Source organism: Gavia stellata, chromosome 14, assembly GCF_030936135.1.
Source record: "Gavia stellata isolate bGavSte3 chromosome 14, bGavSte3.hap2, whole genome shotgun sequence".
Taxonomy (NCBI): Eukaryota; Metazoa; Chordata; class Aves; order Gaviiformes; family Gaviidae; genus Gavia; species Gavia stellata.
The window spans coordinates 24,425,610-24,447,945 of NC_082607.1; the positions used below are offsets into that span (position 1 = coordinate 24,425,610).

At 61.0% G+C, this 22,336-nt stretch overlaps 2 protein-coding genes across 2 annotated transcripts; one reads left to right on the forward strand and one right to left on the reverse strand.

The window, feature by feature from the left end:
- Positions 1-312: 312 nt before the first annotated feature.
- On the reverse strand, positions 313-9,646 carry LOC104255411 (chloride intracellular channel protein 2). The gene is made up of 6 exons (XM_059824343.1): positions 9,485-9,646; positions 4,440-4,549; positions 3,856-3,981; positions 2,758-2,864; positions 2,150-2,331; positions 313-1,973 (listed from the first exon to the last, which is right to left on the reverse strand). Exons 1-6 carry the CDS (start codon positions 9,536-9,538, stop codon positions 1,812-1,814), a joined length of 741 nt encoding a protein of 246 aa, XP_059680326.1. The 5' UTR covers positions 9,539-9,646; the 3' UTR covers positions 313-1,811.
- Positions 9,647-11,979: 2,333 nt separating this feature from the next.
- Positions 11,980-21,912, forward strand: LOC104253478 (protein eva-1 homolog C-like). Its single transcript, XM_059824642.1, has 8 exons — positions 11,980-12,061; positions 15,193-15,392; positions 19,318-19,441; positions 19,658-19,810; positions 19,977-20,120; positions 20,281-20,352; positions 20,738-20,827; positions 21,527-21,912. Exons 1-8 carry the CDS (start codon positions 11,980-11,982, stop codon positions 21,910-21,912), a joined length of 1,251 nt encoding a protein of 416 aa, XP_059680625.1.
- Positions 21,913-22,336: the final 424 nt, after the last annotated feature.

The window sequence follows — 22,336 nt, forward strand, 5'->3', positions numbered from 1 at the left end:
CCGGAGCAGCATCCTGTGGTTACTCCATCCCCACGCTGTGCAGGGTCCTGCATCCTCCCACCGCCGCGCGCATGGCATGGGCAGATCACAGTGTACATGCCCCAGGGAGGCGATACCTCTCCTGCGGGCAGGGCAGGAGCTGCCACGTGCATCCCAGTGGTCCGGGACGGCAGAGGCTGGGGGCTACAGCTTCACTCATGCTAAATCTCAAAAGGGTTCCACTACGGGGAAGCCCCCTCCACCCGCTGCAGCACCCTCCATGCCCGGTGGCCTTGGCCCGTGCGCTGACAGTACACAAGCAAGACATATTAAAATATAGTTTATTGCTGTTCTTAGTTTAAAAAAACCCAAACAAACCAAAACCCATTAATAACAAAACCAGTCCCCAAACCCAGTGCTATCAGAGGCAGGCTTGCGAGGACACACCTTTTAGTGCAAAGAGGGAAGTGGCAGTGAGGGCTGGAGGGGGGGCGGGTCGGCCGTTGCTGTGTCCCCGCAGGACCCACCACGCTCACTGTACAGTATTTTTTTGCCCGCAGGGCTGGCTGGGGAGGGCTGGCTGAATTCACAGGCACTAGCAGGAGCCCTTGGGGGAGCTGGAGGTATCGAATGGGGGAGGATGGGATGTCATGGCTGTGCAGAGCGGCTTTGACTCCTCTTGCATCAGCGACACTGGACGGGAAAGCACAACACTGAGCTAGGGAGCACCAAACCTGCCCACATATCTCCTACAGACACAGCGCTTTGCAAAGCAGCTTTTGCCTGCTCTCTTTGGCTGTCCGGTACTGGGGTGTGGAAACAAGACGATGCCCTACTCCATGCCTCCGTCTCCCAGTCAGGCACCTGAAGTGCCGGTGGGGACTGGGGAGGGCGTGGTGGAGCTGGAGCTGCACATGGCTGCATCTCCTGCCGTGTCCTGCAAGGCAGGGAGAGGTTTCTTAGCTCACAGGAGCCAGGCAGGACCTTGCAGCTAGCAGCACGTGGCCCTGGGTGCTGGCACACATGGGAGGGATGCCCTGGTCCTCAGCCCTTCATGAGTCCCTGCACCCCTTCTTCCCTCCCACAGCAGGTCCTGGCACTTTCGTGCCAGGCATCATCCCCAGCATCTTCCAGCCCCCATGTCCTAAAGGGGAGTTAGACACATGTTACAACCCTCTAGCAGTGAGAACAATTTGTCACTGCAATAAACTATTGGGGGCAGAGCCCTTCAGTGTCTTCAGACGGAGCCTGGATGCCTTGGTGGAAGAGAGGGTTTGCCCAAACGTAGGCTGCGGGGTGCTGTGCAGAAGGGTGACCAGGCAAATTCAAACAGCTGCAGCCCAGGTGATGCGCTGGGATCCCAGGACGCCTCTTCCTGAGCATACGGGATGGCTGGGACCGCACGGGCTGGCAGAGCAGAGCAGCTCCAACAGCAGATGGGGAGGCAGGGCTGACACAGCCGTTTGGGGTGTCTCATCTCTTCCACCAAAGGGCCGCTGCGAAGGCTAGCGCTCGGCTTTTCCCATGACGCGTGGTCTCAGGCCATGAGACCCGTTTTCAGGGACTAGGGACGCAGTTGCCACTGCAGCCACGCAGGGACCGGTCCATACATGTGGTCAGCACTGATGGCGCACAGGGGCTGCAGCCAGTCAGCGGCGGAGGAGGAGGAAGCGGCAGGAGGCTGTGAAGCAAGGCACTATTTCTGAAACACAGGGAGTAGCGATGCCGTAAACCCCCTCCAGTCCCTCCCTTGGCCAGGGTTTGGTTGTGTCAGGACTGCAGAGGTGGAGGGCTCGGCCGGGGCAGTGCTGCCAGCGCACCCCACAGTGGGGTTAGGTCATCTTCCTAGCGACGCTGGCGTAGGTGTACTCTATCTCCTCGTCTGCAGGACACGTGTGGCTGAACTCATCGCAGGCGTAGGCGTTGTTGAGGTAGCGCCAAACGCCTGTCATGTCCGCTGGGATCTCGAAGTCGCGGTACTTTTTGGCTGCGATCTAGAGAGGAGAGAAGAGGAGGAGGCTGAGTCTTCCCAGACATGGGGCAGGTTCGCTCTCTGGCTTGCGGGAGGGACAAATACGGGACCCTCAGCCCCCTGTTTGCATCACCCCACTCTGTCACTCCCTCTTGGAGTGGGTGCCCCCACCTTCGCCCTGGGAGCCGGTGCCATTACCTTGATGATATGCAGTTTGGGCAGGAGGTTGCAATCAGCCAACGTCAGGTGGTCTCCGTCCAGGAATTTCCTCTTGGAGACAGTGATGTCCTCCACGCTGTCCTGGTCAATCTCCTCGGGGAGAGGAGTGTTTAGGTAGACATCCAGCCGCTGAAACTCCCGCAGCAAGGCCTTCTCAAAATCTGGGTGGGCAGGGAAAGAAGTGCAGTCAGCCTGGTGCCCTGGGCTCCCAGCACAGCCCAGGGCTGTGCCAAGGTGGCTGAGCCTCTCCCAGGCTTTGCATAGAAGGACAAAGCCCCCAGGGCCACACCAGTGGTGCGCAGCACTGGACCCTGGCCAGTCTCTGCTCCCAGGGAATCCCAGCAGCATCACCCCACGCTCCCCTCCAGGACCTGCTCTCCACAGTGCCTGCGCATGGGGCCGTTAGCCCCGTGGAGCACAGGACTGCCTTCACCCTTCCTGCGCACTCCTCTGCTTGCCAAGGCGGCTTTGGTGGGGGAGGCAGCAGAAACCCTAACCTGGTGGCAGGATTTGCCCACAGACAACAGCATCTCCCCCACCCCAGAGTGGCAGAACACAGCCCCGCAGCCCCCACACGCGTTTCTTACTGATATTTGCTTCCTTGCGCGGGTTCTTGATGTACGCTGAGAACTTGGCAAAGATGTCGCTCCCCACATCGAAGGACTCCTTGTACTTGGGGCTCAGGTGCGGATACCTTTAAAGAGACACTCGTGTCAGTGCAGGCGAAGATGGAGGCAGAGATTCAGCTGCGTGGTCCTTAGCTGCGTTATCTCCTGGGCCATGGTGCCCAGGGCTGGTACTGGAGGGTGCAGGTCATGTTCAGCTGGTTGTGGGAGAACGGTGATGCTTTAGATGACTGCAGCTGCCACCCTGGGAGCTGATTATCTTGGGTGTTTGCTAGGGGAAAATCACAGGGCAACAGCTCCACGGTTTGGGGTCGCTGGTGGCAGCAGAGCCCCGAAGCAGAGTTCTGCCTGCCCACAGCTCTGGCCCAGCCCGGGGGACGCATGTTGGCACGGGAGTTGTCCGGGGAAGCCAGAAGCTCCCATGACTTCCTCAGGAACAGCCTCTTGCTTGCTGATACGTCCCTGGGCGCACTGCAAGGGCAGACGCGTCCGAGGAGGCAGGTGATGAATGCATTTGAGGCTTCCTCTTTTGCAGGCGGTGGGAGGGCTGGCAGCCACATGGGCTCGGGGGGGGGGAGGGGGGGGGGCGGCCCCCCCCGGCAACCCTTTGGGCCAGCTGCGCTGTTGCATTCAAGTGCAGGCATGTGCTTTCGCTCAGCTGAGCACACTGGGTATGAGCGGGCAAAGGGGGTCTCACGCCCCCCATCGCCGCAACACCAGCTGCCAACCCACTGGGACGTGCCCCCACTCTCCCTCTCCCCCCGGCCCTGCCTGCGCCAAGGGACCGGTGCGTTTCCTCCCATTGTTTTCCACCCCAGCCCGTCCCCGTCCCCTCACAGCCCAACCCGCCGCCTTCCCCGGGGACGCAGCCCCCCAGCATTGCAACCCCAGGCCCTGCAGAGCACGGCTCAGGGTGCTGGGTGGGGAGCCGGCCCCCTCCCAGGCTGCTCTTAGGCACCTCCTAGCACCCTGCCTCGGTTTCCCAATCTGCCGAGCGCTACGCAACGCTGCGGCATGCCCGCCGAGCCTCGAAAGGGGAAGGAGCGAGCCTGCAATTACATGGGTGGGCCCAGGGTCTGCTCCAGGAACTCCTCGATCTTAATGAAGTCTGTTTTCAGCTCCTTGTTGAACAGCAAGAAGGGTGGGTTGGTGCCCGGTGCTAAATCTTTCAACTCTTCAGGTTTCCTGGAGAGGAGAAAATAAGTGGGCTCAGAGCCTGCAGCCTGCCTGCACTGCCAGCCTCCCCGGGGCAAACGGACAGGGCTGAGGTGGGTGTGTGGGAGGGGCGCAGGACCGGGAGCATCCCCACTTGCACATTCTGCTGGGTTTGGGGGGGTTGAGAAGTGCCCCCCAGCCTCTCGGTCTGCCCTGTGGTGCCTCAGACTGGTACCTGCATCCAGCAGGACGGGGGGTCCCTGTGCTGTGCACACGTTGGCTCGCAGCTGGAGCTCTGTGCTGGCCCACCCCCTGCACCCCACGGTGTGACGGGCAGTGTGCAGGCAGGGACTGTCACCCCGGTCCCTCCCACAGTGACACGCTGGCTGCAGTGTGGGCAGGAGGGAGGAAAGTGCCGACGGGGGAAGCTGAGCCAGGAGTATCTTCCCCCACGGCTGGCACAGGGCTGGGCCGTGGTGCTGTCTCACCTGGTCATGTCCACCGTGGTGACGTTGAACTTGACCCCTTTGAGCCACAGCACCATGAAGAGGCGCTGGCAGAAGGGGCAGTTTCCGATGTTTTCTCCGTCCAGACCAGCCTGCCGGGAAAGCAGAGAAACGAGGATTTAACCCATCGGCTGGGCTCACCCAGCCCAGATGGGATGCCTGGAGGTGGAGAGCCACCGGAGCCAGTCTCGGGAGGAAGGCACACGGAGGGTCTGGCCCGGCACCCCGGCATTGCATGCTGCAGGGAGACTTTCCCGGCACTGGCGGCTCGGCTGTAGGATCCCCTCCCTGAGTCGTAGCCCTGCTGCCACTGGAAAGCATTGGAGAGCATCCTCAGGATGCCCGGGGTTGGATCCTTCCCAGAAATTTGAGATAAAGCCAAGAGGAAGAGGAGAAGGAGGCAGGGGAAGGAGGTGGAGGGTGATTGCTGATGGATGGGGAGGAAGGGAGGGTCCGTTTGGCTGGGAGGCCAGGCTGGAGAGGGCGGCAAGAAGGGAAATGTGCTCATGTTTGCCAGGAAAAGAGCGGTTTGTTTTCGTGCGCTGTTAGTGTCTGCCTCCGGTTTTGTGTGCATTTAACGAAGCCAGGCATGACTTCCCCGGGCTGATGATGGCCAAGAACCAACCAAGCACCTCCTCGGCCTCGGGGAGGAGAAGGGGCTGGGAGTAGGGGGGCCGTGCAGAGGTGGATTCACGCTGGCATCCCACCCAGCATTGGTGGGGAATAGAGCTATGTGTCAGCTCCTAAAGCTTCAATCACGTGTTTTCAAACTCTCTGCATGGACACAGCCACAGTGTCTCAACACTCAGGGGGCTGCTCTGTAACCAGGATGGGGTCAAACAGCAGTGGGGACACGGGAAAGTGAGGAGCTTGGACAACCTGCCTGAGTCCCACCAGGGCTCCCTCATCAGGGTCTCACCCAGATGATGCCCATTCAGCAATCCCAAGGGAAAGCAGCAGCAGGTGGAGTGAAGCCCATTTCCTTGCTACGTAGCAGCTGAAAATATCCTTTGCAAAAAAGACTGAAACTCCTTATGAGGAGTTTGGCCAAGAGGAATGGGGCAGGTTCCCCCCAGTGCATGAAAACTGGCACAGATGCTGCTCAGAGAGGGAAGTTGTGCTGTGGTATGAGAGGTAACCCTTTCGCCTCACAGGAAACGCGACTTCTTTAAGAGAATTAACTGGTTCCTCAGCAGCACGTGAACCATGGTCCTCTGGCGTGTCTGGCAGTCCTGCCACTGCAGGGAGGCGCAGCACAGCTCACGCCAGCTCCTTCGCGGAGGGATGCTGCTCCCACGGAGCAGCTTGTGTCAGTGCATGAGCCCCAGTGGGACGGCTTATGCCCTGCAGCTCTGTGCCAAGCCTTGGTATCAGCTGGCAAGCTGAAGTCCAGAGGCTAAGCACGAGGGTGATGAGATCTGGGAGGATCTGGTGGTGCAGAAGTCAAACAGCAGCAATAACATCCAGGGTGGGCAGCTGGAGGTGGCTCCAGAGCTCGCACCTCACTGGGGCCCCAAAGACAGGATGGCTGAGGATGCTTCATCAGCAGAAGATGCAGAGTGCTGTGCCTGGCTCTCCTGGGCTGGAGGTAAGTGCTACAAGTCACCCGTCTGTATCTACAGGTGCCCAGAAAGCTGTGAACTCCGGAGTGCTCGGCTTCTCCAGGAGAGATACACCAGCCTCAAACTCGTCGTAAGGGAGCTGGTAAACTGATCAAAGCAAAACCCCAACACTCTGAGTGGTCAGCTGGAGTTGATGGTCTGCTTTTCCACTATGCCAACACCTTTTAGTTCTTCCAGAGGAATGAAAATTACTTTTAGCCAGTATTTTCTATGATCAGCTGTCATGAAATGATGCTCCTGAGAAAGGAAATGGGAACTGAGAAATGTATTGATTCTCTGGGATGTATCCAGAAGTGAAGCTAAATTCACACATGAGGCTTTTTGCTGGCTATTAATAAGAAATGCTCCTGGGTAACTGCCGCTCAGGAGCGTCCCATGTCAGCTTATAACAAATAAGGTTTCTTTGGTAGCGGATAAAATTGTGTGTCGGCTGTCCTGTGAGGGAGCTGGAGGGGAGGGTCGGAAAACAGCCACACGGGCTTCCTGTTGGCGTGAGAGCAGGGCACCTCTGCTCCCCTTCCCTTCTCCGCTGTCGCTGGCACCTACAAGCCAAAACTAATACCATCCTTTGGAGCATCTCCAACACCAAGAGCTCAGAAGGTGCTTTTGTGGCTGCCTGGCACGAGGACCAACGCTTTCCTCGCCGCTCTCTTGAGACGGCCCTTGCTGGTGGCAGAGGAAAGGGCAGCCAGCCGGCTGTGCTCCCCTTTGCTTTCCTCGCTCAGTGGGAGCGAGGGGGCTTAATTGCAATTTATCTTGGCCCCACGGGAGCTGTTGTGCTGAGCCAAGGCAGCAGTGGCTCTGGTGGACTCGCACAAGAGGCAACGGGTGGTGCTGGAGGGGACAGTCGGGTGTGTGGGATGTCCCTCACCGGGGCTGCTCCAGGCTCAGGCTGCGCTTGCCTGCTTCAAGCTTCTCTGTGTTTGTCTTGTAGCTCCAGCCCCTGAGCAGCGCAGGCTGGTTTTCCCCTTTGCCTTTTAAAAATAGAGAGGTGGGGAATTTTGGACCAGAGAGAAAGGAAAATCAGAATGGCCTCTGCAGGGAAAAAAAATTAAGCTGGGCCCATCCTAGGATGCTCAGAGCCAAATCTTTATCTGGAGGAAGCGGAGGGCAGCTCCACCAGTGGTTGGGCGCTGCCGGGGGGGGGCCGGGCTCTGGCGTGTCCCCGCTGGCACCCCCGCGGCCGTGGGGAGAGCCCTCCAGGAGCCAGGGGAGTGCAGGGGAAGGGGGTGTGGGGGGACTCGTAGCCACATGCCCTCCCTTGCCCCGCAAAAGCCAAGCAGCGCGGCGGGGAAGTCATCGCTCTTCGCTTCCTTCTCTGGAGAGAGCCTCTTCCCCTGCTCTCCCCGGGCTGCAGCAGGGTCCGGGGCAGGGGGTGCAGAGCCTGCAGCCCCCCCAGACTGACTTCCCCCACTCTTTTCCTCTCTGGATGATGGATAAACCCAGCGTGGACTAGCACAGCATCTCCAGGGAGGTGCAGGTTTTTAGCCCCAACTCTGTGAGGCCCCATGAGGCATTAAAACCCCAAAGTTACTTAGTAGTTCCTGTGGTTTCCCCCTCGCTGAAACAGCATGAAATGCGGTGGGAGGAGGGAGCAGCTCTGCATGCTTGGGGCACTGCTAAGTGCTCAACACCTACCGGGACCTGCCCACGGTTCCTACAGCCACCCTGAAAGCCGGGAAGCAGCCTTGTGGGTGACTAAATCCACCATGGGGCTGAGGGGCAGAGCCGCCTCCTTGGCAGGGAGAGCCCCCCAGCCCGTGGGACAATGCTCTCACCGGGACCACCGCAGGGTGAGAAATTGGCAGCCCTTTGGCAACTGCCCGCCCCAGCCTGAAAGCGATGCGGGAGCTGTTTCGCACCCTCCCCGCATCGCCCAGTTACCTTCAGCATTTGCCGAAGTGAAAGCCTGGCAGAGGCAGCGTGCCGGTCGGCGCTTGTGGAAGCGCCAGCTCCCCCCGTGATTTATGGCTATTGCGGGTTACACCAGCAGCCACATCTCGGGCTGGACCCAGGCCCAGGAGAGGTACAAGGTGTCGGTGGCACGGGAGGGTGCCTGTCTGCAGCCGGGAGCTGCTGTGACTTCGGTAAAACTGGGTCCTGAATGGTAGGAGGCACATCATCAGTTTGTCTGTTAACAGACAAGCCAGAAGGGTTTTTTCGTGCTAAATTAAGGCGTAGGGGAAGTCCTGACGACGCTGCTGCTTTGTTTTCTGTTTCCCTTCCCTCTGAAAACCACCTTGAAGGTGCTGCCGCCATTGCAGTCATCTCGTGTATCATTTTCCTCTTCTCCCCAGCCCTCCCGGGGAAAAAGTGGCGCTAAGAAGGAAATTCAAGACCCGAATTCTTTCACCAAGAAAATACACTTGTCTGGATTTGGCTCAGCTAAGCTTGGTGCCTGGCAAGCACTGCCGTGGCCACAGTTTTGGCAAGGGGATGGGGGAGATCCCTCCCACGAAGCCTCAGATAATCCTTTCCAACACATATTTCCAACTATGACCCAAGCAAAGAGCTGCGTGGTGCCCAGCACTGCCAGGTGCCTGCGTCAGGGAAGCCGGTGCCTCCGGCCAGGCACTGAGGTCCTTTCGGGCACCGAGCTGCCCTAGGAGGAGAGGAGCAAAGCCCGTGGGGCTGAGCGGCTGCAGGGAAACCGCCCTGAAAACCTCCGTGTGGTGGCACAGGGAGGCATCGCTCCCCCCGGCTGCCATCATTTGACAGCGTGTCCCAGGGCCCCGCTGGCATCACTGCTGGCACACTCAATTACCAGCCGCCAGCTTCAGTTCCTCTCTTTCTACGCCCCGCATGTCCGCTGCAGATATTTTGAACATGAGTGTTAAAGTGTTCCAGGGGAAGTGTTCAGAAAATTGCTTAACAGGGAGAAAAAATAAACATTTCCAGCAAATAATCCCCCTGGGCTGCTCTGTGAAGCCGCCCCATCCCGCCCACATGTGGGCACCCGCGCTGGCTCCCCAAGCCGTCCCCGCTCTGTTTCGCAACCCTGGCTCGCAGGAGAAGCTGAAGTGGCTGCTCTCAGCCCTCCTGCTTGCTGTTCCCAGGCTGGGGCTTGTCTTATCTGGGTTTCAAGAGGCACACGTGTGCCTGCTCCTTCGTTACACCAGCTGCGCTGTTCCCCTGGAGTACGCAATGACTATGAGACCAGGGCATCTTCTAGGATGCTGGGTGTGACACCCCACCAGTCCCCGCGCCACCACGTGCCTGGTCCCCTCCTCTGGGCACCCGCTTTGCCAGCCTTCATGGCGAGCGATCCCAAACTTGGTACCCATCTCCAGCCTCCCGAAACATGAAGATACCCACGAATTTCCACCGCCTATGCCCAGCTGGAGCCTGGTGAGGACGAGCCTGCAGGGAACTGCCAAAGAGCAACCATCCGCCCCTGAGACCCACCTTCACAAACAGCTCGATCTCGGGCTCCTTGGCGTTGTGCTGCCGACTCTCCATCCTGGCAGCGTGGGGAGGGACTGCTGGCCGCTCACTGCTGTGGTGAGTTGTTCCGTCCTTTGCAGACCTCTGGTGGGGGAGGCTTTCAGAGGGCTGGTGGCTCGAGCACCTCAGCTGCGCTCGCGCCCCGCGGAGGGCTGGGGCTTGCTCTTTCCTTCCTTTTGAAGCGGGGAGGAGCGATGGGGTGTGTGCCGGGACCTGCCAGCGGGGAGGGGGAAGCTGCGGGGCCTCCCAGCCGTGACTCAGCACGGGTCTATCTGGACGTGTTCACGAGTCCCTTCCAGTCTATCGCACCCGCCCAGGCGCTGCGCCGATGCCTCCGAGCAGTGGGCTGGCGGCCCAGGCGGCCCCGGCACCACTGCCGTCACCTCCCAGCTGGGAGCAGGGGAGTTTTGCAGAGGAAGCCTCTCACCTGCTGCTCCTCATGCTGCTCCGGTCTGGTCTTGCCCCTTCGCCATCCTCCCACCCTTGTGCCCGGACACCGGTGCCCCAGGGCTCGTCACTTCTTCGGGGTGAACGGAGCTGACCTTCCCACTGCCTTCCCCCTCCTGCTGCTGCTTCACGATGGGCAGCTGCCGGGAGGGAGGGTACAGCTCCTCTCCCTGCCCACCACCCCCGGGTCCTCCCGGGTGGGCTCCTCGGAGCACCGCTGGCTCAGAGCGGGGCTGAGCGGGGCGAGAGTTCAGGGAAGCCTGGCCAGCTGCCACCGGCTCTTTGCAGCTGGCCGAGCGCTGCCAGGGCACAAACCTTGGGCAGGAAGGACTGCAAAACAGCCAAAGAGGGAAAGCAAAGAGGCTGGAGCACGTCGGTGTGCAGCGGGGAACCCCGGAGCACCGCTGGCAGCAGCCCAGCCAGAGCAGTGTGTGGCAGGGTGATGGGAAGGGATGTCTCCAGGGCTGACCGCCGGCAGGGCCCCGTTCCTGGAATTTGGGCTGTTTCGCAGGAAGGATGACCGGCTTGCTTTCCTCCCCAGGATGGGAGGGAAACGTTTGTCGTCAGATCATCCTGGCAGCCGTCCCAGCGGAGATGGCTTCCCAGCACCCACGGGCTTAACTCCTGTCTTGGGCAAGTCCTGTCTCGCACCTCAGGACCCCATAGCTGGTACCGAGCTTTGCACAAAATGGGAATCCTGATTGCTTTACTCAGCCCCCCCCCCCCAGCTCAGGTAAGCTCAGACTTCCCTAAAAATACTCAAACCCTGATAAGAAAGCATCCACCCCGAGGCAATTAGGCTGGGAAATGATTTAGCAGGTTCCTGGAGGAGTCTCCCCAAGGGAGATGTCTCTCCAGGGTACTGCTGCACAGCCCAGAGTGGTGCTTACGCTGGCGGCGGCACAGGAGGGGTTGGGGGACACTTTTCTTTCTGCCCCATCAAAGCTTTTTGGAGAACTTGAAGCTCCACCCGATGGGATAGGAAACTCTGCCTGACGTTCACATAAGCGAGAAAGGTGAATTAACGGTGGTGTGAGTACCAAGAGGCATCATGGCAGCACCATCAGCACGAGCTTGGCGCCCGTCTCACCCGCCCACCCAGCTCCCACTGCAGACCCACAGGTGATGTGTGCCGGTCCCTGCTGCCACCCCAGCCCCCGTCTTGCTGCCCACCCCTGAGCGATGCTGAGCCTGCGGGTAGCCATGCTGGCTCCTGGCACTGCCGGCTGCTGCCTTCTCTGCTGACCTCAGCCTGGGGGGAGAGCAAGCAGCTCCTGCCCGTTGGGTTTCCCTCCAAGCTGCCAGCTGAAGCAGCGGGCAGGGATTTAATTCCTGTGGGGCAGGGGGTACGGGGATGGCACGGTGCCCTCCTCGCGAGATGTCGGAGCACCTGGCCCTGCGGAGGCTGTGGGGGCTGAAGGGCGGCAGCAAAGAGGTCCCCACTTGCGGTGTTCGATGCAGGGAGGGCGTTTGCCTCTTCTGCAGGAACAGCCACCTTGGGAGGCAGCGCAGGCAGCCCTTCCCTTCCTCCTCAAAGGGTGAATGGCCGGACATTTGCCGAGATGGAGATTACGGCACACATGTATCCGGATTTCTGCCTCACCGTGTCTGTGAGAAAGCAGGGGGCACGTTGGAAACCTCGCCAAGCCCTGCCCCTCTGCTCGGGGGGAATGGAGGCAGGAGGGAAGGGGCTGCTGATTTCTCCGCCAGCAACGGTGATACCAAGGCATGGCACCCGCTCGTATGCCACGAAGCGCCTTTGAAAACATGTCCCTCCCTCCCCGTGGGAGGTGGCCCTGTGCTGAGAGTGCCCCAGCTGTCCAGAGCAGCCCCTTGCCCTGGGCAGCAGACAAAGAGCGGGTACACAGGCACCCGCCCAGCCCCAGCGCTTTGGCAGGGCAGAGAAGCGAGCCATTGTCCCTGCGCACTGCCAGCCCCGGCGCCAGCTGCTGCTGAGGACCAGACCAGCGGAGGCTGCCCAGTGGGACGCAGCAGAGCCGGGTTGCGCCATGGCCGGGCTGGTGGGGCCAGCAGCAGCCCTGGTCCTTCTCTGCCTGGCCGTGGGGCTGGAGGCCAGCCCAGAGCTCTCCGGTGAGTCGGGGCGCAGGCAGGGCAATGAGGGATGCCGGGGACCGCGCTGGTGTGAGGGGAGGGCGAAGCAACAGGCAGGTTGGTGGGGTAGGGACAAGCAAGGCACAAACCAGTGCAGGCCAGAGGGAGTTTGCCAAAAAAACCTGGGTTTTTTTAATCCCCACGGCAGGGTGGGGATCTGAAAACACCCCGTGCACGTCCCGCAGCCTCAGTGTGAGCAAGGGAGCGGCTCCCCTTGCTACTGCTGCGCTCCTTTGGACAGTCTGGAGGCAGAAGTGCAAAAAACCAAATCTTAAGACAGTCCCTGAGCTTTCCTGAGACCCCCCGGGCCATGAGGTTCATGCCCTCAGTGCTGGGCGGTGTGTGGAGCTGAAGGCTCCTGGAGCACCCAGGGCTCCCCTGTAAGACTTTGCTGCTCTGAGAAGGCGAGGGAAGAGATGGGCTGAAGCTCTACCCAGTCCCCGGCCGGAGTTGGTGGCTGCGGTCCCCAGCCAGAGCCACCCGTGAGTAGGGGAGCTGTAGGGTGCACTGCCACAAGGCACAGCAAGGGCCAGATCCTCTCCCTGGGAGCAGCGCTGGTGAGCCTTATAGATGTAGCCAAGGCAGAAATTTGGGATCCCTTGTGCCCCACCACTTGGGACAGTCAGGACAGGTGCAGGCAGCCTGGGTGCCCAGGGGCTGCTGTTCGTCCGAGGGATCTTCTAGAAACAGCCACGCACACCTTCCACTCTGCTCTGCCACGCCCGGGCGGCGCGAGAGCCCAGCAGGATGCTGCCGAGTACGGCAGGGCGGGCTGTGGCAGAGAGGATGTGATTTCATCTGGGCAGAGCTAACTGCACAACCGCACCATCACGGACTGAGTCAGCGGCACCGGCAGGCGAACGGAATCACTCGCAAAATCTGCCTGCAGCCTCTTTGCCATGGTTTCACCCAACCCCCCCATCTTCGCAATTGCTCACTCCCCCAAACCGGTGTGATGGAGAAACCTCTGTCCCTGTGGTGCTGTTGGAGCCTCTGTTTGAAAATACAAACCGCCAGTGCTGCCAGCCTGCATGGCAGCGGAGGAGGGTGCCTGCTGGAAGGCAGGCTGGCTTTGGGGAAACCCATTTCTCCCCCTATTCCTCCGCCATGTCCCCCACCATCCCCAGGATTTGGCTCAGTGCTCTGTGCCCCGGGCTGGCCCGGCAGCAGTGGGTTTGGGCAGCCCCACCGCCAGCCGTCTCGGGGATGGGCAGGTGGCTGTGGACTTGGTGCCAGGCAGAAGTCGAGCCCTGGGCGGCTCTGAAGCCTGCACGAGAGGCTGGCTGCTGCTGCAGGCGTGGAGCTGCTGCAGGGGATGCAGAGGAAGGAGGTGGGGGCCAGCAGCCCAGGCAGGGTCCCGTGCCCCTCACAGACCCCCAGCGCCCGGTGATATGGGGCAACTGGACAAGTGGGGCAGGACAAGCCCTGTCCTGCCCCCCTCTTTGTGGGCACTGCACCCCAAGGGACTGATCCAGCTCTGTGTCCTCCAAGGAGCATCTTTGCATCTCACTGGAGCTTTGACCTGGCTGAAACAGCTTGTCTGCTCCCATCCACCCTCCTCGGCCTCTCCTTTCCTCTTTCCTCCAGCACGCAGAGGGGTGAGCAGGGGCTCGCTTGCACAAGGCTGCAGCCCTGCCACTCGCTCATCCCAAGCTTGCAAGGAGAAATGCCAGCAGCTGCCCATGTCCAAAGGATAGATTAACTCCGAGCAGGGTCAGCTGCCAGCTGTGTCTGCTGACATCTCCCGGGGAGGGATGCTGGCTGCGGGTGCCAAGGGGTTAGCAGCAGCAGGGAAGGTGAAAGGGGCCCTTTGTGCAGCTGAGCCTGGCACCAGTTTGCGGAGGGACAGAGGGAGAAGTGGAGGGACAGAGGGAGAAGTGCGAGGCTGGGAGCTGGCTCTCCCACCTTCTTGTACTGGTTTGGGGGGAGTTTGACACACTGCAGGCTGGGGGACAGGGTGCATGTCCTGCTCTGGACCCCAGCACTGGGCTGGGGTGTGAGTCCCTCCAAGGACCCCACAGCTGGGGACTGGGGTCTGTGACCCACCCAGCAGGCCACGGTCCTGCCCGGCAGGTACGGCATTGCCCTGTCCCCACCTCCCAGCCTCAGAAGGATGCCTCCCCTTTACTTTTGTTTTACTCAAAGGCCTGATGCAAACTGCTCTGTCCAGGGCCCTACACATCATTTTTTGACAGCTTTTCCTGCTTCCTCAGCCTTCTCCAGCAACTGGTGCCTGCTCAGAGCACCCCTGGCAGCTTGCAGAGCTTTTAATAAAACAGCTTCCTCGCTCACCCAGCACCCATCACAGCTGATACCAGCCAGAGCTGATAGCTGCCTGGTAAACTCTCTTAAAGGCTGGGCAGGACAGCCCCACCTTACTGTCCCTTGTAGGGAAAACAACAGGGTAAGTGGTTTGGGGCACAAACTAGGCAGGATTAAAAGAGAGAAATACCCCACGCTGGGAATTCAGGGAGAGAAGGGTCAATGCTCATCGGAAAGGCCATGGGCTGGGAATGGCTCGCACCGATGCACTGGGCTTCTCTGGCAGAGAGACCCAGGGTCAGCTGGGCTCAGATTATTACTTGGTGGTTCACACCCATCCATACTGACCCTGCCAACTGTGGGAGCTCGTAGCAGCCACTGGACCCTTCTCTCCTCCAACTGATGGCTCGGCATCGTGTGACAGAAAGCATCCTCCTCTCCCCGACTCTGGTAATCATCTGTGGGTGATCTTCTCTGGCTCATCCTTGCTCTCTCCTCCCTATGTCTCCATAATAAGCCTGATTTTTCTCTAAACCCCTGACTGCTCCTTATGGGATTCTTCTGTACATGTTTTTTCTGACCTGTCATCCTGCCTCCAGCTTTTGCTTCCCTTTGCTAACCAGCTCGGCTACTCCATGCTGCTTTAAAGGCTCTTGGCTGCAATGCTGAATATAAGATTTGCTGCAAGCCCGCCTTCTCTGCCGCAGCCCCACTCTGGTCCTGTTTGCTCCAAAAGTGCCCCAGCCCAGGACGTCCTCGCTCCACCGGCTGTCAGGAGCCCAAGCACCACCACCACCGTGGTCCCAGCATCTCCTCCGGCTAACGCAGCCCATGCTCTCCCCTTCCAGGGTATCTGCGCAAGGTGCTGAGGAACCACACTGCCCACACCTGCGACGGGGAGCAGCTCCTCATCGTCTGCCCTCGCAAGACCACCATCAGCATCCTTGGCGCCTTCTACGGGCGTCGTGTGCCGAGCCCCAACCTCTGCCCCAGCCCTGGCAATGCCTCCCAGGAGAGCACCGAGTGCATGTCCGCCACCGCCCACCTGGTAAGGGTGGGGAGTCCCAAGGGACCGTGAGCTGCCCACACCTCCTTCCCCAGGTCGCGGGGCTGCCTGCTTGGGTAGGGTGGTTGCAGGCAGCGCAGCCTCCCCGTGCCCTGAGGGAAGCTGCTGCCATCAGCATCGGGATTCACCCTTGGGGTCCTTTTCCCAGAGCATTTTTGGGAGATAAGGATGGACCAGCCCTTCTGCGGTGGGTCCCCGGGTGGGGCAGCCCTGCCAGAGGAGCCTGGCAGGAGGCACTGCTGCATCCTGAGCTGGCTTTTGGAGTAACCCCACAGGACGAAGCAGGCTCAGAGAAAGCCCTGGCAGCTGGGGCTGGGTCCCAGAGAGCGGCGGTGCAGCAACCAGGGTGCCAGGCTCAGGAAGCGGGACAGGGGCCCATGAGGGATGCTGTGCTCAGCCCTGCGGGTGCATCCCCTGGGGTTAGCTCAGGGCTCGGCTCTTCCCCAGCCAGAAGAAGCACCCCTCTGTGCTGGCAGCTCCCGAGAAGAAGATTAATGAAGCAGGCCCAAAGGAGGGTCTGTTGATTGCAGTAGCCAGCACAGGGAGAGGGGAGGAAGGCAGGGGCTGGCAGAAGGGAAGGGACCTCTCCAAAGCTGATGCCTGGCTGGAGGAAGCGCTCGCTGGGCTGCTCCAAAAGCCCCGCAGCCTGCTCCGTGCTGCGGCTGTGCTCGATTCCTCTTTGTGTTTGGGGGAAAACCCTGTGCCTGGTGAGGACATCAGCCCTCCACTGGCCCCACACATGAGACATCATGAGCAACTTGAGGAATGGGGCAGAGAGGAGCTGAGGGGATGTCATCCCTTGGTGTCCTGCAGCTTTACCCTGGCTTCCGGCTCTCCACACCGGCACGGCTGGCCTTAGCATCCGCAGCCTTGGGATGCCTTGGACCAGACTGGCTGTTGCAGCTGGCAGCAGCCCAGTTCCAGGCACCATAGCAGTCACCTGGGAAGGAGCAAGGAGAGCAATAACACTTGTTCTGCAAAGCCTCGAGCCCGTGTCCTTTGCCAGCCAGACTCCTCCAGTTCTCAGCAACTTCAACCTTGTCTGAATGCTGGACCCCCATCTCCATCTCCCACAGGAGCGCCTGGGGCTGGAGCTGGCCTTGAGGTCACAGGAGCCTGGTCACTGCCTTTTCCGGAGCCCTGCTCAGCTGGGCAATGCTCCTCGGTGCCAGCTGCTCCTCATGGTCCAGCTACTGAGCTCTACCCATGGCTGGGGAGACGCTGCACCCACTGGCTGCAGGAGAGCAGGTGAGATGGGTAACGTGCCGTGCCAGAGACGGCACGCCTGAACCGTACCCACTTCCCTCTCCTGGTCACAGGGCTCTGACAAACCCAGGGCAGCCGGGATGCATGCTGGGGGCCAGCAGGACAGTCCCTCAATGGGGACAGGATTTCATGTGCTACTTTTCTATTCCTGTTCCAGCTCCTTGCTAGGGCTGGGGCAAAACCGCAGCAAACCCAGCTGCATGCAGCTGCCTGTGGGGAAGGGGAAGATGGAGCCGGAGAAGAGGAACAAGAGCTGAGGGGCCAGTTCCCTGCTCTGGGAGCTTGCAAGGCTTTGCTACCCAGTCCTGCTCCAGCCACAGAGCCCCTCCTGGCATCCCGCATGTCCCAGGAGCTCTGCAAGTGCTGAGCCAGGCTGTGCTGGTGTGACACCAAGCCAGCCCCAAAAACCACCCTGCAAACACAGCTCAGGGTCCCCAGATCTTGTGTGTCAAGCGCAGGATGGAGGCTACAGCCCTGCACAGATGTTTGGAGACCGAAGGGCAGGTCTGTGAACAGGATCTGTGCAGCTCAGCGCGATGGAGCCGCTCCACCCAGGGGACTGTGATCGCATGGGGCTGGGTTCCCCCGCTGCCTGGAGGCTGCTGTCGGAGGAGAAGGGATGTCTGGATAGCAAAGAGCAAGGCTGCTGCTGAGGCGCCGCTCTGTTCTGGCAAAACCTGGGGAGAGAGATTGATTGCATTTCCTCCTCAAATTTCACTTCTGGCAGCCAGTGAAGACCAAGACGAGGCTCAGTCCTGTGCTGGGCTGAGAGGGACAGGGACAGAGGAGGGGAAGGAGAGATACAGAGGGGCCCCATCGTCTCAGGTGGTGGGATCCTAGGGCCCAAGTCGCAGGGCAATTTCCCAGAGGGGTGGCACAAAGGGTCAGGAACAAGCCGTGGCCCCGCTCTCCCCCCGCCGCTAGCAGCCTCTGCTCAGGCCGTGGGTTTGCTGCTGCGGGGGCTCGCAGCACGCCCAGCATCCCAGGGGGATGCTGGGGGCCGGGAGCCGCAGCCCCATGGCCAGCCCAAGCCCAGGCTGCCCGGGAGGCCCCTGCCATGGCCACAGGCCCGGCTCGGCCACCCCGCGGGTTTGGCAGCGTCGCCTCCGGGCTGCCGTGGGCAGGCAGGCACAGCGGGCAGCGGCAGAGGCCACCCCGCTCCCCGCCGGGGACGCGGCCCGCGCAGCCCCGTGCTGCGAACCCTCGTCCCCACCTCCTGGCCGCGCCTGTGCGCTGCACGCAGCCCTGCGGGCGGGGGGGCGGCTCTTGCGCGGAGCCGCGTCGCGGTGCGCGCCTGCACGGGTGTTGCACTGAGCTGTGTCAGCGCAGACGCCTGCACGAGTGTTGCACTGAGCTGTGTCAGCGCAGACGCCTGCACGAGTGTTGCACGGAGCCGCGTCGCTGTGCACGCCTGCATGGGTGTTGCACTGAGCTGTGTCAGCGCAGACGCCTGCACGAGTGTTTCATGAAGCCACCCTGCTGTACACGCCTGCATGAGTGTTGCACGGAGCCGCGTCGCTGTGCGCGCCTGCACGGGTGTTGCACTGAGCTGTGTCAGCGCAGACGCCTGCACGAGTGTTGCATGGAGCCGCGTCGCTATGCACGCCTGCACGGGTGTTGCACTGAGCTGTGTCAGCGCAGACGCCTGCACGAGTGTTGCACTGAGCTGTGTCAGCGCAGACGCCTGCACGAGTGTTGCACGGAGCCGCGTCGCTGTGCACGCCTGCACGGGTGTTGCACTGAGCTGTGTCAGCGCAGACGCCTGCACGGGTGTTGCACGGAGCCGCGTCGCTGTGCACGCCTGCACGAGTGTTGCACTGAGCTGTGTCAGTGCAGACGCCTGCACGAGTGTTGCACTGAGCTGTGTCAGCGCAGACGCCTGCACGAGTGTTGCACGGAGCCGCGTCGCTGTGCACGCCTGCACGAGTGTTGCACTGAGCTGTGTCAGTGCAGACGCCTGCACGAGTGTTGCACGGAGCCGCATCGCTGTGCACGCCTGCATGGGTGTTGCACTGAGCTGTGTCAGTGCAGACGCCTGCATGGGTGTTGCACGGAGCCGCGTCGCTGTGCGCGCCTGCATGGGTGTTGCACTGAGCTGCGTCAGCGTGGACCCCTGCACGAGTGTTGCACGAAGCCGTGCCGCTGTACACGCCTGCATGAGTGTTGCACAGAGCCGCGTCACTGTGCACGCCTGCATGGATGTTGCACTGAGCTGCGTCAGTGTGGACGCCTGCACGGGTGTTGCACTGGGCCATGTGAATGTTCATGCATGCGTGGCTGCTGCACAGAGCCGTGTCAGTGTCCACGCCTGCATGGGTGTTGCGCAGGGCTGTGTTAGCGTGCACGCCTACACAGGTGTTGCACACATATGGTGTGGTGTGGTGCTGGTATGCGTGCCGGCACAAGTACTGGCAGACCTGTGCTGGCACACAGCTCTGTGTGGGTGCAGGGGAGGAACTGATTCAGGAACCGACACATGAAGCAGGGTGACTGTGGCGGGCGGGGCATGAGCAGCCATAGGACACATCTGCGGGGTGAGAGACTATTTCCCTGAGCCTGGTGATGGCACCGAGGGAGAGGAAGCGGGAATAGCCTCAGGACTCCTCACCCATCTTCATGTCTGTCCTGCTTTGCTCTCCAGAAGCTGCTAGCTGAGTGCCAGGACCAGCAGTGGTGCCAGTTCTCGGTGCACAGCCAAGTCTTTGGGCCAGACCCGTGCCCTGGGACACACAAGTACCTCATCGCTTCCTACAAGTGCCGTCCAGGTGAGGTGGAGGGGGGTCTGGTCAATGCTGCGTAGGCTCTTTCCCAGCCTTGGCTGCTTGGAAAGGGGCAGAGAGGGGAGCCAAACTGCTCCTGTGTCTCACAGCCCTCCTCCAGCCCAATCCTTGGCAGCTCTCAGACCCTTGGCTGGGCTAAAGGAGGAGGGGGCTGCAGGTGATTCGGGATGCATTGGGATGCTCTGCGGTGTCACTCCCCAGGGAACCATCGGGTCAAGACCGTGTGTGAGAATGACAAGCTGAGGCTGCAGTGCCGACCAAAATCCATCCTGGCCATTTATTCTGCAAATTACGGACGATTCCTGCGGGGCAAACCGGAGTGCGATGCCCTGAATGCTGGGGGACCCCATATAGGTACGCCGGAACAGTTCGAGCCAGAAACGGGGCCAGGAGCCGTGCAGAGAGTGTGGTACAAGTATGCCATCGGGCTGTACCTGTGCCCCTTGGCCCCGGCTGGCTGGTGCCCAGTGGGCAGGGGCAGGCAGGTCTGCCTGTGGGTCCATGCCCCATGTCTTTGCAGAGTGCTTGGCTCCGGATGCCCTGCGGAGGGTGTCCAAGAAGTGCCACCGCAAGGGGAACTGCACCGTGTCTGCTGACCGGGCCACCTTTGGGGACCCGTGCCTCCCCGGCATGAAGAAACAGCTGCGAGTCTCCTACACCTGCGGTGAGAGCCACCCGCGGGGCTGGGGGCATGGGGGCCACTGGCTGAGCCCCTGCTGTGCCCACCCTGTGCCATGCAGGCAGGGGCACGGGGCTCCCTGGGGAGGCAGTGGGCTGCTGGGGATGAGCAGGGTGGTGATGCTCCGTGTGTGCTCTCCTTCCAGTGCCCAAGCAGCTGCTGGAGGAGGTGGGCCCTGACACCTCGGACCCCTTCGTGCTCTCAGACTACATGCATGGTAATGTGGGGGGGAGGCTACACCAAAAGCGGTGTGGCATCATGTCCGTGCCCAGGGTGAACTACCCCTTCTGCTTCCATAGCCTGTCTGTGTCCGTGGTACCCACCGCTGGCACGAGCCCTGCAGCTCCATCCCAGCATCGCTGTCCCGTGGCTGAAGCTACCCATCGGTCTCGGTGCTCATGTCTGAGGGGCTGGAGAGATGTGGTCTGCTGGGAGCAGGGGAGAGGAGGACCCGCAGGGGAGCATCCCCACGGGCAGAGGAGCACTTGTGCAGGAAGGAAGGAGTGTGGCGTGGGGAAGGAGGCAGGCAGGGGCAGGCAGCTGGGCAGTGGGGCGCTGGGGAGCACCTCGTGTCTCAGCGTGCATCCCCTTGTTCGCTGCAGGTGGCTGGTACAAAGGGCCCAGGTTCTCCAGGCTCCGGGAAGACAGGATGATTTTTACTAGCTCTCTGGCAGCTTTTGCCCACCTTTGGGGTACGTGCCCTCCCTGGCTCTCACACAGCACCCGGGTGAGCAGGACGGGCTTGGGAGGGTGACTCAGATCCTGTGATGCCCCCCTGCTCAGCCCGGTGCTCGGCTCAGAGGCAGCCAGACCCCAGACGCCTCCAGCAGGCACGTGAGGGAGGAGGGCACCAAGCACCCATGCTGGGTTTGCGGGGAGCCATGTAGGGCGACAGCTCAGAGGTTGAACGAGCCCCAAGGTCCCGCAGCATCGGCAGTTGCAGTGCTGCTGAGGTCCTGCCCATGGACCTTCCTTCTCTGATGGGCTGAATTACCCGCTGGGTCTCCTTCCTTCCTGCCCTGTCTGCAGGGGCACTCACAGAGAGCACCTCTCTGTGGGCAAAAATTTCCCTTGCCAGGGGAAATTACTCATTTAAATCCCTGGCGAGATGATTCCTTCCACCGTGTTGTCTACTCCACATCCCAGTGGGGGTTTCCTACAGGGAAAGGGGCATTTCGGGACACTGGTGGGTGCTGATGAGGCTCTGGGTGACGCTGTCACGATCACTGGGGCAGGGTCTATCCTGCCCCTGCAGCCTGGGTGCTGAGGGCATCCCTGCTCCCCTCCTCTTCCTCCCATATGCCCGGCAGAGGGGGTTTTCCAGGCACTGGTACCCCTCAGGCTGCGGAGGCAGTTTGTACCCTGGTGTCTCTTTGCTCTTCGCCCCCCAGGCGTCCCAGAGAAAGTTGGCCTCTACTTTCTTTGCGGGGTCTCAGGCGGCCTCATGCTCCTGCTGTGCATCATCAGCCCCAAAACGACCTTCCTCCAGGAGATGGGGGAGGCTCTCAAAGACCCAGAGCTGGGGAGCAGCTCAGAGCTGAGCAGGACCAAGCTGCGGGATGAACAGGATGAAGACCTTCCTGACGACAGCTCCTCAGATTCCTCCTTCCGCCGCCTCACCCGCACCTACCGGGCCACCGACAGCATCTTCGGCCCTGAGCTGACAGCGGCCATGGAGGGAGTAGTGGAGCGCCAGGGCCGTGGAGAGGAGGAGATCTGGATGCCCAAGGAGTCGAGCCCATACGCCATCCACAAGATCAAAGCGGCCACCAAGTAAGAACTGGAAGAAAATGGCCAGAGAGCAGCAGGGGGCAGAGGCTAAACGGGATTGACATCGGAGAGACACAAGAGTTTGGGCTCCTTGGGGTGAGTGGGCATCCCGAGTGGCAGCAGGGCCATGGCAGCCCCGGTGTGGCCATCAACCGACTGCTCCACCAGCCTGGAAACCTCTAACCTGGCAGTAAGATGCGGTCCCTGGGTGTGATGAGGGCTGCAGGATGGCTCATAGAGCTGCTGGCTCCTTTGCCGCAAACACGCCGCTAACCCTAAGCTAACCTCCCCATCCTCAGCTCACATTGGCTGGCTCTAGTACTTAATCCTGCTCAGCCACGCCAAGCTCACCCTGAGCCTTTCCAGGCTGTTTGCTCCTGTTTCTTCTTGGGTGCTGGCTTCCACCCCTGGTGCTGCAACCACCCCCCAGC

Coding starts and splice junctions, on each gene's coding strand:
- LOC104255411 (XM_059824343.1), bottom strand. CDS start 9,538: ATGGAGAGTCGGCAGCACAACGCCAAGGAGCCCGAGATCGAGCTGTTT. Junction 2,865..3,855: donor CAGACCCTGGGCCCACCCAT/GTAATTGCAGGC, acceptor GTCTCTTTAAAG/GTATCCGCACCTGAGCCCCA. Junction 1,974..2,149: donor CCAAACTGCATATCATCAAG/GTAATGGCACCG, acceptor TCTCCTCTCTAG/ATCGCAGCCAAAAAGTACCG.
- LOC104253478 (XM_059824642.1), top strand. CDS start 11,980: ATGGCCGGGCTGGTGGGGCCAGCAGCAGCCCTGGTCCTTCTCTGCCTG. Junction 12,062..15,192: donor GGCCAGCCCAGAGCTCTCCG/GTGAGTCGGGGC, acceptor CTCCCCTTCCAG/GGTATCTGCGCAAGGTGCTG. Junction 15,393..19,317: donor TGTCCGCCACCGCCCACCTG/GTAAGGGTGGGG, acceptor TTTGCTCTCCAG/AAGCTGCTAGCTGAGTGCCA.